Source organism: Triticum urartu, chromosome 6A, assembly GCF_056163025.1.
Source record: "Triticum urartu cultivar PI428250 chromosome 6A, HENAU_Tu73, whole genome shotgun sequence".
NCBI classification, from domain to species: domain Eukaryota; kingdom Viridiplantae; phylum Streptophyta; class Magnoliopsida; order Poales; family Poaceae; genus Triticum; species Triticum urartu.
Genome location: NC_141878.1, coordinates 557,256,838 through 557,272,422, shown reverse-complemented (window position 1 = coordinate 557,272,422; position 15,585 = coordinate 557,256,838). Strand labels below are relative to the sequence as shown.

Here is a 15,585-nt window from a genome sequence, read left to right as displayed (position 1 = left end):
TCATCACGAACCTATAACAAGTGAACTCGATCTGAAAAAAGACCACGTCCATGTTGGTTATCGACTATGTTTTTTAGAGACAAGGCTACCGACGCCTGGGCCATGGGCTACCTGCATATGTGGGAGGGAGGGGGGGGCTTGGAATTCGAGGGCCCGGGGCGGCCGCCCCTGCCGCAACCCCCTCAGGGCCGGCCCTGAGAGGGAGTACGAACAGTAGTAGTACACTCGTACTACAGGTGTGTAGTACAACAATCTTGAGCTAATGAATGTTTGCTTACCTCAAAAGAAAAAGGAAGTCAAACGCATATCCCTCTCTTCATTCCCCAGGGGCAATGTTCTAAATACCACATCTCCCAGGGGCCACCGCGCAAGACTCCGCCGACTGGAAACGCTCGCTTCGCGAACCTGCCTCGTGCCTTCCGCCCGCCGCAGCCCGTCGCTGACGCGTGGGTCCCACCGCGCCCCCCTCTCGCCTCGCGGGCAGCCGTCACGCGGCCGCCGCATATATAGCGGGCTGGCCTCGCCCCACCTGCCAACCCACACCTGCTCCCCCCACCTCATTAAAAACTGCCCATTTATTTACCAATTCCGGCGAACCTCAATCGGCGACGACTAGGACGAGGTACCGCCGGCAATCATGTGCGGCGGCGCGATCCTCAAGGACCTCAAGGTCCCCGCGCCGACGCGGAAGGTGACGGCGGCGGTGCTGTGGCCCGAGAAGAACAAGCCCAAGCGGGCCGACGGCGGGGGCCGGCGCCTCGCGGGGCTCGGCCGGCGCGGGGGGCGCGGGCTGGACGACGGCGAGGAGGACTTCCAGGCCGACTTCGAGGAGTTCGAGGCCGACTCCGGGGACTCCGACGTGGAGCTCGGGCGCGCCGGGGTTGCTGGGAAGGACGGCGACGACGAGGTTGTCGAGATCAAGCCCTTCGCCGCCGTCAAAAGGTCCCTCTCCCAAGGTATCGGCCCCGCGTCCGCTTGGACTGGTTCTTTAATCCGCGTATTGTTACCGTCCGCGATTGACTGCTGTAGAAGATAGGAGATTGCGTGATTGGGCAGGAAGAGAAATCGTGGAGGGGTTGCTGTCGGAAGGCTGTATTTGGGGGCGTGTTGCTCCTGCTTGTTTAGATATTTTGGATTGGATTTGATATCATGGAGTGATTTTGGTGAAGGGTTAGGCCTTTTTCCATTTCTCTGTTGTGTTTGTTTGGTGATGATTAGCCTGGCAGGCTGTTTCTGACGCTGTTCCTTTCAGAGAAGCGATTTGGGTTGTTAGGTTGTCCATTGCGATTTATGCTTTTCGTGAGCTTTGATGGTGATTCATATGCTTACTGTTTATAGTCAAAAGGGGTTGAAAATCCGCAGAAAAGGGCCGAATTTCTCCGTTTTGTTTGGAGGTCTCGCCTCTTGAACTGTTTCCTTGTTAGATGGTTGTCGATTTTCGTGGGGTTGCTGTAGACTAGGATCAGTTCTCAGCGTGAAGGATTATTCTGTTTTTCCTTCTCAAACAGGAAGGATTATTATGTCACTTGCTGAATCCTGAGAAAATAAATCCTTGATTCTGCATCGTCTATAATGCAATTTGCAGAATGATGATAAAGGTCTATAGCATGAGGTTTGTTTATCAAAACTCTGTTTTTTTATTAGATTGTTATTTTATTTTATTTGTTTTATTTTTGGGCGACTGATGCTTTCACCCAAACATGGCCCTTCATGGTTCAATGTTTATTAGGATTGTGATATTATACATATAAATTCATGTCCATGATGAAATTATTTACTTTCTGTCAGAGAAGTTTGTCTGTCTTGGTCCCTCTTAACCAAACTCAGTGGTTTGGCTGTTCGATCGGGTAGGAAGAGAAATTGTTTAGGGGTTGGTGTTGGAAGGCTGGATTTGTATGGTGTTACACCTGTTTGTTTAGAGATTTTGGATTGGAATCGATTGGATGCGTTTTCATGAAGTGATTTGGGTCAAGGGCTTACTCTCCAATGTTAGCCTGAAATAATTAGGCTAGTAGGCTGTTTCCGCATTGTTCCTTTTAGAGAAGCGATTTTGGTTGTTTAGGTTGCTGATCTTGTGATTTATACTTTTCATGATCTTTGATGGTGACTCATATGCTTACTGCTGTTTATAGTCATAAGGGGAAGGGCCGAATTTCTCCATTTGAGGTCTTGGCCTCTTGAATTTTTCCTTGTTAGATGGTTGTTGATTTGCATGAGGATTGTTCTAGACTTGTTCATTTATCAGTCTAAAAGATTATTCTAGTAAGTGTTGAATCCTACTAAAAATATCCTTGATTCTGCATCGTGTATAATGGGATTTGTAGATTAATAACTGCAGAATGATAGCAAAGGTCTATAACATGAAGTCTCTTTATCAGAATCTTAGATTTTTATCAGTTGTGATTTATTTTATTTGTTTTGCGGGTGACTGATGCTTTCACCCAAACTTGAAGAGGATAGCACCCATCATGGTTCAATACTCATTATGATTGTGATATTTTACATATGAATTCATGTCCATGATGAAATTAATTATTTCTTGTGAGAGAAGTTTGTCTGTTGGTCTCTCTTAGCATTGACATTGGTCTTCCATTGCAGATGACTTAAGCACCATGACTACTGCTGGTTTTGATGGTCCTGCACAAAGGTCAGCAAAAAGGAAGAGAAAGAACGAGTTCAGGGGTATCCGCCAGCGCCCCTGGGGTAAGTGGGCTGCTGAAATCAGAGATCCTAGCAAGGGTGTCCGTGTCTGGCTTGGTACTTTCAACAGTGCTGAAGAAGCTGCAAGAGCTTATGATGTTGAAGCACGAAGGATCCGTGGCAAGAAGGCCAAGGTTAACTTTCCAGAGGAACCAACAGTTCCTCAGAAGCGCCGTGCTTGCCCTGCTGCTCCTAAAGTTCCCAAGTCAAGCGTAGCACAGGAACCTACCGTCATACCAGCAGTCAACAACCTTGCCAACCCAAATGCTTTTGTCTACCCATCTGCTGACTTTGCATCAAAGCAGCCGCTTGTTCAGCCTGACAACATGCCATTTGTTCCTGCAATTAACTCTGCTGCCTCTGTTGAAGCTCCTGTTATGAATATGTACTCTGACCAGGGAAGCAACTCCTTTGGCTGCTCTGACTTGGGCTGGGAGTATGACACCAAGACTCCAGATATATCATCCATTGCTCCCATTTCCACCATTGCTGAAGGAACAGAGTCTGCAATTCTCCAGAGTAACACCTACAACCCAGCGGTGATTGCTGAAGGAGCTGAATCTGCGCCTGTCCAGAGCAACACCTACAACTCAGTGGTGCCTCCTGTTATGGAGAACAATGCTGTTGATTTTGAACCTTGGATGAGGTTTCTTTTGAATGATGGCGTGGATGAGCCGATTGATAGCCTTCTGAATTTTGATGTGCCTCAGGATGTCGTTGGCAACATGGACCTTTGGAGCTTCGATGACATGCCCATCTGTGGCGAAATTTTCTGAGGGATTCAAACCCCTGTATATCAGGACAAAGGGTAAGCCTTCGCAATTTGGATGTTCGGTCTGAGGTTGATAATCTTTTCATTATCCTGAACTTTTTGTTGCGTGTTTCAGGAATAAGACTATGGGAGATTGGGAAGCACCCTGTTGTCACCTTTGGTTAGTATATGCCTATGTGCAAGCTTAGATGCAAAAAAGTCGCATCCTGAGTCTCTTTAGTAGTCGACCCTTTCCCTAGGTGACTGTCGATGAACCGTTGTCATTTATGAGTCTGATGAACCGTTGTCTTTATCTTTTGTCAACTCTTATATCGTCGCTACCATTTCTGAATGTGAACAGCATGGATCTGTGTCCAGTTTGCTTTAATCTGTGGTGATAGAAGTAACCTATATATCTTATTTCTGAGCATAAGTTTATCTGTTAAATATGGATTTTCCTGGCTGTTTGCACAGTTTTTGCTGTACAGGTGTGGTAATTTATATTATACTCCTCTTTTCACTTAGGCTCTGGCGAAACATACCAGATTTGTTAAAAAAACCCAGATTTACTAATCTTTGATACTAGCTGCATGATCATCGGGAGTCATTTTTTCTACATTTAGTTCTCACCGATGTACTCCCTCTGTCCCATAATGTAAGACGTTTTTTTTGACACTACACTAGAATAAAAAAAACGTCGACGGAGGGAGTAGTTCTTATAAATATTTAGGGCGCCTAATTCATAATTCCAGGGATCTGTTCCATTCTATTCCATTTCAGTGCATTCTTTATAGCAATGCATTTTACTGTCTCTCAGTCCCTCTCGATGTGAGAAGCCATGTGAACAACATGTACATTTCACTTGATTTATTACTAGTACCTTCACCGAATTGGTGGTCTCATGTCATTGTCATGTTAGGTCCTTGATTTGACTCGAAGTCGTCGGCATAAGTAGTGCACATCGCATTCTTTTTCTCTGAACAAGAAAAGGCGCAGGCGCCATATATTCCACCGAAGCACAGATTACACTGAGGATAGCAAAGCCCTCGGGGATAAAATCTGTGAAACATTGGGCATTGCATTCTAATCGTGGGTAGAACTATTGCCTCTAAAAACTGTGGTAGCTACAGTGCCCTGACTGCCGACTGTTGAGCGCAGATGTGAGCGCTTTCATTGAAATTCCTGGATATATGATGGACCTGAGCTGATAAAGTACTTGTAAATACATAGAAATCTACAAGAGCTGATCTGATTTTTCAGCGCCCAGGAGGATATGGTTCCTTGGATTTCTTGTTGCGGCTGCTTTTGCTAGCGTTAGATTGTCTGTTAGAAACGTGGCGTCCTGCATATGCATTTGCTTGGCTTCGCTAGCATGGCAGCTAGCTTCAGCGCCTGTGCTTCAGCCTGAATTGGTGGGCTTATTGTTGATTTGATTTGACGTCGTCGGCATAAGTAGTGCACGTCACCTTCTTACGATGAGTAAGTTATTGTTACTCGACAATCACACGGCGTTCACCAAAGGTATTCACCTAGGTAGTTTCCACAGGGGCGATTTTGTTACTCACATGGAGGTTGGTTATTAGGAAGCATATCTCTGCTACAATCAGGTCTTCGTCAAGAACTGCTGCTTCCTTGCTACAATCAGGTCTCCGTCAAGAACTGGCTGTCACTTACTCCCTCCTTTCGGAATTACTTGTCGCAGAAATGGATGTATCTAATGTATTTTAGTTCTAGATACGTCCATATCTGAGACAAGTAATTTCGAACAGAGGGAGTACATGTTTCTCTCGCGCTACTTCTACTTACTTCTGGGTAGAAGGAAAAGATGGATGACTCGCAGTCGAGATTACATCAAAGCGAGGTATGAAGACCAACTTCCATGCGGTAGTTTCACTGCTATCAAACGTGCATACGAACTCGAAAATAATCCGAGACGGCCAACTGTTGCTCGAATCTTCTAGTTGTTTTGTCGATTCATGGCAAGAGATTGCCAGGGACGGAGCCAGGATTTGGACATGGGGGGGGGGGGGGGGGGGGGGGGAGTGGTGATGTTTGTAAATACACGTATGTATCAATAATAAATCCTCTCAAATACTAAAGTTCATAGTTTCCAAAAAAGCCTTTGAAATTGATAAGCAAACACATATGTTTGGCTATTTTTTTAAACAAAAATATAGTTCTAATGTCACCATTCACCAATGTCTCCAAATTTTCGGCACTATCACAGATTTGACATGGAGGCAATTGGCGTGAAAAATTATCTTCGTTTTTCAACAAAGTATAGCCAAACAAAACCAAAAGGAGGATTACATCATACTAGCAAAACTTCTATATGGAGTATATAGTAATACCGTGTATGTGCCTGGTTGTGTGTGGACGTAGTCAGGCGAACAAGGATGATCGGCGGGCGGCGGCAGCCGCGGTACTCGCCACTACTCCGCTGCCTTGACAAGCCGGCAATCAAAGCCCAAGGTCAGCGACTTTGGACCGGCGGCAGGCATTTTTTTGGGACCGGCGGCGAGGCGAGAAAGATAGATCGATCTGATCTGATCTGATCTGATCATGAGGCGTGAGAAACTGAACGACCAGGGCACCGCCGCACCAGGCGTCCATGATCTATCGTCTGTATGATAAGACTTGCTGGAGAAGCCAGTTGTTTTCTTCCCGATGACTCCTAATTTTAGTCCAATCACACAACTATTTGGGGCTACCATTTTGGCATTGCACCAGTCCTCTCCTCGTTTTAAGAACAACAATTGTGTTTGTTTGAGTTCTGGTGGCTCTTTCTTCCCTTTAAATAGAGTGGAGTGATTTTTGTTGGTGAGCAAACAAATACCTCACATATATGTTGTGGACCCATGGTAGTGTTGTAGCCTGGACACAAGTATGCTGGCATTAAGGATGCATCTATGGGTACTTATCGTCTGACCAGGGAAGTAACTCCTTTGGTTGGTCTGACTTTGGCTGGGACTATGACATCTAGACTCCATATACTCCTATATCATCCATTGCTCAGATTTCTAGCATTTGCCGAAGGAGACGAATCTTGCTAGCGATCTGTTCCATTTTCAGTGCATTCTTATAGAATTGCCTTCCACTGCCCCTCAGCCCCTCTCGATATGAGAAGCCGCTAGTAAATATGCCCGTCCGTTGCTACAGGCCGTTGTCATCCTACAGGTCCGGCGGAGCCTCCTTCAGCTGTGCACTGCTCTCGAGTGGAGGGTTGTGGTTGCACAGGGAGGGGCGTGCGGAGGAGTTCGACCCGATTTTTTTTCTCCCTCAACTTCGAATCTTGTTCTTTGAGACTTCAGTTACTGCTGCTCGTGAACGATTCATCATTGTAACCTTTATATATACATAAATATTAATGAACCTTTTGCGTGCTCTCAAAAAACATGATTATTTTTTGTTAAATTTTGAAATGGATCTTATCTTTCAAGCATGCATATTTCAAATTGATTACTATAATATATTAGAATTTAATCTGCCCCTATGACAAATGAAAATTAGCATATTTTCTTGTAAAATGAAGCTGCAATTTTCTCGCAACACAAATACATAAGTGAATCCTCTTAATATGGGCCATTTATACAACAAATTTGTTTTCAAAGAATTTCTTGATTTGGTACCACCTATCTTCTGTAAAGATAGTATAAGGTGTCCAACGTTGTGACGGGATAAATATTTGATGATGTCCAAAGGATTGAGGAAGGAGATCAAACATAACAAAAAATTGAAGAACGGTAATGAACAATTTAAGAGCCACAAGTATTAGATATTTTAAATAAACAAAAGCAGAAACTCCTTTGTCTGACTAGGGAAGTAACTCCTTTGGCTGCTCTGACTTGGGCTGGGAGTATGACATCCAGACTCTATATACTACTATATCATCCATTGCTCAGATTTCTAGCATTTGCCGAAGGAGACAATCTTGTCTACAGTAACACCTACTCCCTTCGTTCGGAATTACTTGTCTCGAATATGGATGTATCTAGAACTAAAATACGTCTAGATACATCCATTTTCGCGACAAGTAATTCCGAACGGAGGGAGTACAACTCAGGGGTGCCTCCAGTTATGAAGAAAATAATCAATCTGACTGGTGAACTGACAAATTTAAGGGATCTGTTCCATTTTCAGTGCATTCTTATAGAATTGTGTTCTACCGCCCCTCAACCTCTCTCAATATGAGAAGCCACTAGTAAATATGATGGTGCGTTGCTACGGGCCATTGTCCAAACAATGCATCCTATAGGTCCAGCGGAGCCTCCTTCAGAATTTAATCTGCCCCTATGACAAATGAAAATTAGCATATTTTCATCTTGTAAAATGAAGCTGCAATTTTCTTTGCAAACAAATACATAAGTGAACCCTCTTAATATGGGCCATTTATACAACAAATTTGTTTTCAAAGAATTTCTTAATTTGGTACCACCTATCTTCTGGAAAGATAGTATAAGGTGTCCAACGTTGTGACGGGATAAATATTTGATGATGTCCAAAGGATTGAGGAAGGAGATCAAAGATAACAAAAAAATTGAAGAAGGGTAATGAACAATTTAAGAACCACAAGTATATAAATATTTTAACAGGAACACTAAAGCCCACACGTATGGGCGTTTGCATCTCGCCCACCCGCGTGGATCCACGTCCGTTTATGGGTGCATGAATCTTGGCATGCTTATGGTGCCACGTAGGACTGGGCTGGTGTGTGGGCATTCACTCGATCGCCCACACGTCTGTTTCACCACACGGAGGGGCCGGTGTGTGAGCGTTTAGTAGTTCGCCCACACGCCAGTTTTCACTCACGCACAAGGGCTGGTGTGTGGGCATTTGCCATCTCGCCCACACGCCCGTCTCCTTTCCCACACCCAAGCTGCCAGTTGCCATGCGCTTTGCAGTGTACAAGGCAACTGCCCTAGTGTGCTTGTAAGTAGATGGCAACTCTCTCTTTTTTTACCCGAACATGTCAGTTGCCATATGTTTTGCAGTGTACACGGCAACTGCACTAGTGTGCTTGTAAGCAGATGACAACTCTTTTTTTTACCCGAACATGTTGTTTTGCCATACCTCTTTGTAGCGCTACACGGCAACTGCCTAGTGTTAGTAGGTGGCAACTCCTAAGGTTTTCAAATCACGACAACTGTAGTAAACCAGACCATACATGGCAACTGCTTAGTGTTAGTAGGTGACAACATCTAAAGTTTTCAAATCATGGCAACTATAGTAAACCAGAACATACATGGCAACAACTGCAGTTGTTCAAAATGGCATCTGGCACTTGACCTGAGATGGCAACTGCAGTTGAGCAACCATGACAACTGTAGTTGTCCGACATGACAACTGTAGTTCAACGACATGTCAACTACAGGTAAACGGACATTAAAGAGGGTCCGGACCATGGCAACTGCAGGGACGCGTGGTGACTGTCACGCTGGACGTGCGGGACCGTGAGGTAGGTGGCTGAGAGAGGTCGTGTGGGCGTTATGCAATTTGCCCACACGTAGGCGTGTGAGAGGGCCCGCTAGGAAAAATAAAAGACGTGTGAACGCTAGTTATTTTGCCCATACGTAAGCGTGTGGGCTGATCCTCTTAGACACCACACAAAACATGTGGGCAGACCCCTTAACACCCACACGTGTGGCAGTTATCGTCATCTTATTTTAAATAAACAAAAACAGAAACTGAATACACGATTTCTTCCATCCATTCTCGCCCTACACAAGCAGAATTTACAAACAATATCTTCTTTCACACTCCATATTTGGACCAAACAAAGCACGAACAAAATTATGTTTATTCTATGCCTTGGTCACGCTTCTACGTAGTAAATATACCCGTGAGTGTCTACGAGTTGATTTCACTTTTTAGGCAAATTTGATTAGCGCATGCCTGCAGTCAAATATGTAACAGGGCAGCGGATGCATTTAGGAAAAAGAAGGAAACAATACGTCTAGTTTTAAAACATCTGTGAAACACTGTAATTAAATAGGTGCCTGGGTGGGAATCGAAGTGTAATTCTCGCCGGACTAATGAAGTGAGGCAGCTTACTGCTGTCAATGCAGGAAGTTATATGTTTTTAAATATAAGTCTTTTTAGACATTTCAATATGAACTACATACGGAGTAAAATATATAGTAAAATGAATGAATCTACACTCTAAACTACGTCTATATACATCCGTATGTAGTTCATATTGAAATCTCTAAAAAGAGTTATATTTAGAAATAGAGAAAGTATACTGTATTTATACATTTCGGAATTAGCCAATAATATCAAATTGACCCTAATGGTTTTTTTTTGAAACTTCAAAAATCTTTTATTGGATTAAAATAGAGTTACATCATCCACTAAGCCCTTTACAATGAAAGCCGGTAGCTCCTCACACCAGAAGGAAGATGAAGCCAACACCGCTTGCCTTGCTAAGCAATGAGCGACAGAATTTGCCTCCCTAGAACAGTGAACAAAAAAAATTGAAGTATAACCTATGATGAGGACCACACAGTCCGAATAGATTGCCGCTGCACCCGATGACGTAAACCCACCATTGTTCATAGTTTCAATCACCTCCATACAGTCGGACTCCATAATGAGCTTGGTGATCCTCATCCGCTGCGCTAGCAAGAGCCCATGCCGTAGTGCATGTGCTTCCGCTGTCCCAGCATCAGCAACATGCTCCAGTCGCTCGTTTGAAGCAGCGATGAATCCACCTCTGTAGTCCCGTAGCACAGCTCCTATAGCTCCCTGAAGGTCGTTCGCATTGAAAGCTGCATCTACATTCAGTTTGGCAAAGTCCTCCTACGGTTTCCTCCAACCAGATGATCTCTCAATCGCATTCTCCTTCATCGCCTTGGAATAATTTGCTGCCAGTGCTGCAATCGACAACGCCGTTCGGGCCGGGGCCTACACTTCCTCCCCGTGGACATGTTGCCTACGCTCCCACCAAATGTACCAGATACCCACAAGGATTAGGAATTGGGCTGGCATATCTTGGATCAACGTCTGACGAGGTGGAGCACATAAAATATAGTCCAACGCTGCCGAGCCCGCCCTGTCAGTATCACACGCCTCGTCCACGAAACCGTCAAGATTCAGACATCTCCATACTTCGGCTGCCCTAGGGCAAGTGAAGAGAGCATGCATAATGTCTTCGCATCCACCCGCACACATAGGACAGCTATCTGACATATCAATGTGGCGATTTGCCAATACCCCATAACATGGTATGAATCCATGTAAGACCTTCCACGTATGAATCTTCACCTTAGCGGGGGCAGGCGACTCCCAGAGTTTCTTCCACACCGGATGGCGCTGGGACGGCTGCCCCTAATGGTTTACGGCCAACGAATTATGGGAACGAGATCCTCTGACGTAGAACAAAACTACTGCAGAGGGACGTCCGAGACGGATCACCGTCCGTGCAGCATCCAATGGCAATGGCTAAACACCGGCAGAACATAGCAAAGCCATCGGCCCATGAGCATGATGCGGCCCAGTCCAATGAGATGGTGCGAGGACGACAAAAACGCACGAGGTCGGCGGAACGCGATAGCTTAAGTGAACACGGTGCCCGGCTGATCGATTTGTACGTAAATTGTAAATCTCTGCCTTTCTTTTGCCATCTTGAGATTTGCTTTAATAATAAGAGTGGAATTAGTTGAACTATCGTCATGAGATTTGTTTTGAATTCGATAAATCTTTGTGCAACTCTGCGTTGATCTTGTAATTAGGACAACTCTAACACGCCGCCGCAAATATCAGTGTGTGTTCGTTTGCATCAAAACAGACGAAAACACTAGTCCAACGTGCCGACCCAAGCCCAAAATCAATCCACGCGCTGTTTGTTTGGACACATTTCCCGCCCAATCTGGTCACTTCTCCGTCGTCGTCCAATCTGGCCACCCTTGCACGCTCCCTTGCCGGCGACAGCAAGCCCTATCTATCTCGTGTGTTCGCCATGGATTTCTTCAACAACAAAGGCAAGGGCAAGGCCAAGTTCAACGCCTGCGCCAGCTCGTCTCGCGCGCCGCCGCCGCCGCCTCCGAACGCCTTCGCGCTAGTGCTGCGTGTGGGGAGGGGTCGTTGGCCACGGGGCCGGCTCTACTTCCCGGTGCACCGGCCCGGATGATGACATATAGGGTAGTGTGCCGGACGGCCTGCTAGGTGGCGGCAATCTTATTTTTTAGTTTTTAATTTATGTTTAATTAAGTTTAAGTGAACTTTGGGCAGCGGTTCACCGGAAATTTAATGTTTAATTACGTGCATATTTTGCAAAAAAAAATTGGGTCCATGCGAAAAATGCGTCGGCAACAGTTGGACGCATCGGCCGACCCAAACGAAAAAAACGGACACACACGTCCGCTCGGTCGACCAAACGGAAAAAAGCGAGCAAAATCCGCACACGTTTGTGTTGGCGCATTGGAGTTGCGTCTTTGCGTGGCGAGTGAATGGCGACGACGAGTCCGGCCAAGCGCTCCTTCAGCGAGCGAACGACGGCGGCGAGTGAACTGGCCAGATTGGGCGGGAAATGCGTCCAGAACAAACAACATGCAGACTGATTTTAGGCTTGGGTCAGTATGTTGGACCGGTGTTTTCATCCGTTTCAACGCAAACGGACATACATGGCTCATTGTGTCGGCGCGTTCGAGTTGCCCTAATTACAAAATCGACGTAGAGGAGCGCAAAGCTTTATTGAATTCAAAACAAATCTGATGACGACAGCTCGACTAATTCCACTCTTATTATTAAAGCGAATTTCAAGATGGGAAAAGAAAGGGAGAGATTCACAATTTACGTACAAATCGATGAGCAAGACACCGTGTTCACTTAAACTATCGCGTTCCGTCGACCTCATGCGTTTTTGTCGTCCTCGCACCATCTCATTGGACTGGGCCGCATCGTCCTCATGGGCCGATGGCTTCGCTATGTTTTGCCAGTGTTTAGCCGTTGCCATTGGATGCTGCACGGACGGTGATCCGTGTTGGACGTCCCTCTGCAGTAGTTTTGTTCTACGTGAGAGGATCTCGTTCCGAATTATGAGGCACACTTTCCCGTGCTACAACTCTGTGTAAAACTACCATCACGGCTACCACCAACACAGAAGCTCCTTTTTCAGAACAGCACACATGTCCTGTACAGAGGAAATCACCAAGTAAATCAATCTCAAAAAATAATAATGTTTGCAAAAGATAATGTTGGGTAGGGAGAAGAGTGTACGGAAGTAATCTTACCGGTCTATTTTTCCATCTCTCATCATCACCCTGCCGATGGTCTTGAAGTTGTTGTTGACCCCAACAAATAGGCCGAACGGTTTTTCATACATGTTCGATCTGTAGATGGGGTCGAAGATAATCACATCGTCAAAGTGTTTGTACTGAAGGTTCTGGCCACTGGTCCAGAGTAGTGGCCTCACTCTACAGTTACTACCAACCTGAAAAGTATACTGGAATGTTGGATCCTCTGCTTTGATCCTTTTTTTGATAAAGGGCGTTTTTACTAACTCATAATGAAGCTTCAAGGTCCTAGCAAAGTTTTCAAGGTCTTACTGAGATCCTAGCAAGGTTTTCAAGGTCTTACTGAGATCCTCATACCACAAATTCTTTGCTCCAATATCAGCAATGTGTGGGCACATTGTTTTCCCTTAGTCGGCAAATCAAGTCCCTCGTGTTCTTGTCGATATTACTATGAGACCGCCAAGATGATAAATAACACAAAGAGCAAAAGTACTAACTACTAATTACAAGGGGAGGATAATTGCATACCTCACACGCGCAAACGAATTGCTATATGCATTTAGTTCCATGAGAATCCATACTGCTCGCTCCACACCTAACTCCAAAACCATATTCCAAGGAATAAACATTGTAGAATTCATATCCTTCGTCAAGACAAACGAAGGTTCCCACAGGTGAATGACCGAAGCCTCAGTTTCTCTATGTGTTAATCCTTGGTCGCCTTCTCCAGCGTGCTAACACGATACACAGGGCCGGCTTTATGTTTTTCGGGGCCCTTGGCCAAGTTGAAAAAAGGGCCCTTATAGGTAATATATATGTACGCATATTCAATCATATTTTGTTATTCTGAGACGTATAACATATAAAAAATTGATAATCACGCAGACTATGTCATATCATGAAAGGAAGACTAATAAAGTAGCAAAATATTAAATATGAGAAACAATATTCCCTGCTAGTTTGATTACCTTAAATAGATCCAAATTCTAATTCATAGACAATAATGCTTCAATAGATCAATACGACTAGAAAGATGATGAAACTGAAAAGATAAATACGTTTACGCCAAGAAAGCAAGAAAATCAACCGTACCAAGAAAATCAAGACGGGAATCACGGAATCAAGGATTAAAGGGCCACCTGATTGCAGCAGCTGGCGGCCGGCCGGCCGGGCGTCCGTGCGAGTCTTCGAGAGACAGAGAGAGCAGCAGGCGGAGGCGGACGAGCCCCCGAGGCGACCAGGACCAGACGCAGATGCCGAGATGCAATTCAATCGATCGAATCGATCGATATGTTCATCGCCGCGCCCTACAAAATCTGTTACGGAGTATCAGGAATCAGTTAGATAGGCAGAGATCAACAGTAAGTTGATGAATGGGAGTACAATTTCCTTAATTTGCACCAGGTAGCGCACAACAGACCAATATCCAAATATTGAAGCATCCATATGTTATCTGAATTTTAACCTCAGGACTGCAATTAGCAAATGCAAAACTGTGTAGTATATCAACACAACAGACCCTGAATGGTCTTGCCTATCTAAACATAGCAGGTTCACAGAGACTTGTGAAGTAGGAGACATCAAATGAGTGAAAATGACTAAACTGAGATACGTACCGTGAGTTCAAGAACCCTACAGTTTGGATTCTTAATTTGCACCAGCCAACACAAATCTAATATATCTACGAACTATCAATCAATACAGGACTATTATTGTCTATGCATATCGATCGATGCATTTAATTGCCATAGAAAACACAACCGTTCATATTGATTTACCACAAACTACTCACAACAAACCAGCTACTTGCGGACAAGTTAATCAAGGAGCCCTTCGTTCAACAATAAAGAACTCGATATCAGCGTTGCCTAGGAGAGCGCCATGTCTCAGGCGGCCTACAAACACTTCACCACCATTCTTGGCTCCTCCACTCCGCGAGATCACTCCATCTGCCTAGAGACCATCGACAGCAGAAACTTCGACTTGTCTGAGCTTGACCTGCCGTTCTCCGAGGCCGAGATACGGGAAGCTATCAAGAAAATGCCCACCGGGAAAGCGCCCGGGCCGGATGGATTCACTTTGGAGTTCCTACATGCTTGCTGGCCCATCATCAAGGGTGACATTTGCGCGGCCTTCGAGAAGCTCTATGCCATGAACGGCCGTGGTTTTCACAAACTTAATGAAGCCTTGCTTTTGCTCCTGCCCAGGAGACGCGACGCGGCGGCGCTCACGGACTACCGGCCCATCAGCTTGATCACATCCTGGCAAAGCTATTTGCCAAGGTCCTGTCCCTTTGGCTCGCCCCGTATGGGGGAAATTGTCTCCGTCAACCGGAGTGCATTCATTGCTGGGAGATGTGTTTGCGTCAATTTCCTCCAAGTGCAACAGACCGCCTGGCTCCTTCACAACCTCAAGGAGCTGAGAGTTCTCCTCAAGCTGGACATTGCGAAGGCTTTTGACACTGTGTCCTGGCCCTTTCTCCTCGAGGTTTTGGTGCACCTCGGATTTGGTCGATGCTGGTGTGAGTGGATATCCATACTCACATCCACGGCTTCGACCCGCGTCCTCCTAAACGGCAACCAGGGCCCGCCGATTGACCATGCCTGAGGCCTGCGGTAGGGTGACCCCTTGTCTCCTATGCTCTTCGCAACCATCATCGACAAGCTCATCAACCTGCTTTAGCACACCGTGTCCTCCGGCATGCTGCAGCGCCTCACCACGCGCCACGCCGCATCAAGTATTTCCCTATTTGCAGATGACGTGGTCGTCTTTTGTCACCCGAACCCAGCGGAGCTGGCGACCATTCGGGAGCTCCTCCACATCTTCAGCGATGCCTCCGGACTTCGCACAAACTGCATGAAGTGATCAGCAACCCCAATCCAGTGCGCCCCGAGGTGGTTG

The 15,585-nt window shown here is 45.7% G+C and overlaps 1 protein-coding gene across 2 annotated transcripts; it reads left to right on the top strand.

Annotated features, from left to right (window-relative positions):
* The first annotated feature begins 526 nt into the window (after nucleotides 1–526).
* On the top strand, nucleotides 527–3,871 carry LOC125514970 (ethylene-responsive transcription factor 1). 2 transcript variants are annotated; one of them, XM_048680372.2, is made up of 3 exons: nucleotides 529–956; nucleotides 2,599–3,508; nucleotides 3,588–3,871. In XM_048680372.2, exons 1-2 carry the CDS (start codon nucleotides 638–640, stop codon nucleotides 3,474–3,476), a joined length of 1,197 nt encoding a protein of 398 aa, XP_048536329.2. In that variant the 5' UTR covers nucleotides 529–637; the 3' UTR covers nucleotides 3,477–3,508; nucleotides 3,588–3,871. The 2 variants fall into 2 exon arrangements, with proteins under 2 accessions (XP_087384919.1, XP_048536329.2); XM_087528793.1 differs by lacking the exon at nucleotides 3,588–3,871 and having other exon boundaries at nucleotides 527–956; nucleotides 2,599–3,509.
* Nucleotides 3,872–15,585: the final 11,714 nt, after the last annotated feature.

Coding starts and splice junctions, on each gene's coding strand:
- LOC125514970 (XM_048680372.2), top strand. CDS start 638: ATGTGCGGCGGCGCGATCCTCAAGGACCTCAAGGTCCCCGCGCCGACG. Junction 957..2,598: donor CAAAAGGTCCCTCTCCCAAG/GTATCGGCCCCG, acceptor CTTCCATTGCAG/ATGACTTAAGCACCATGACT.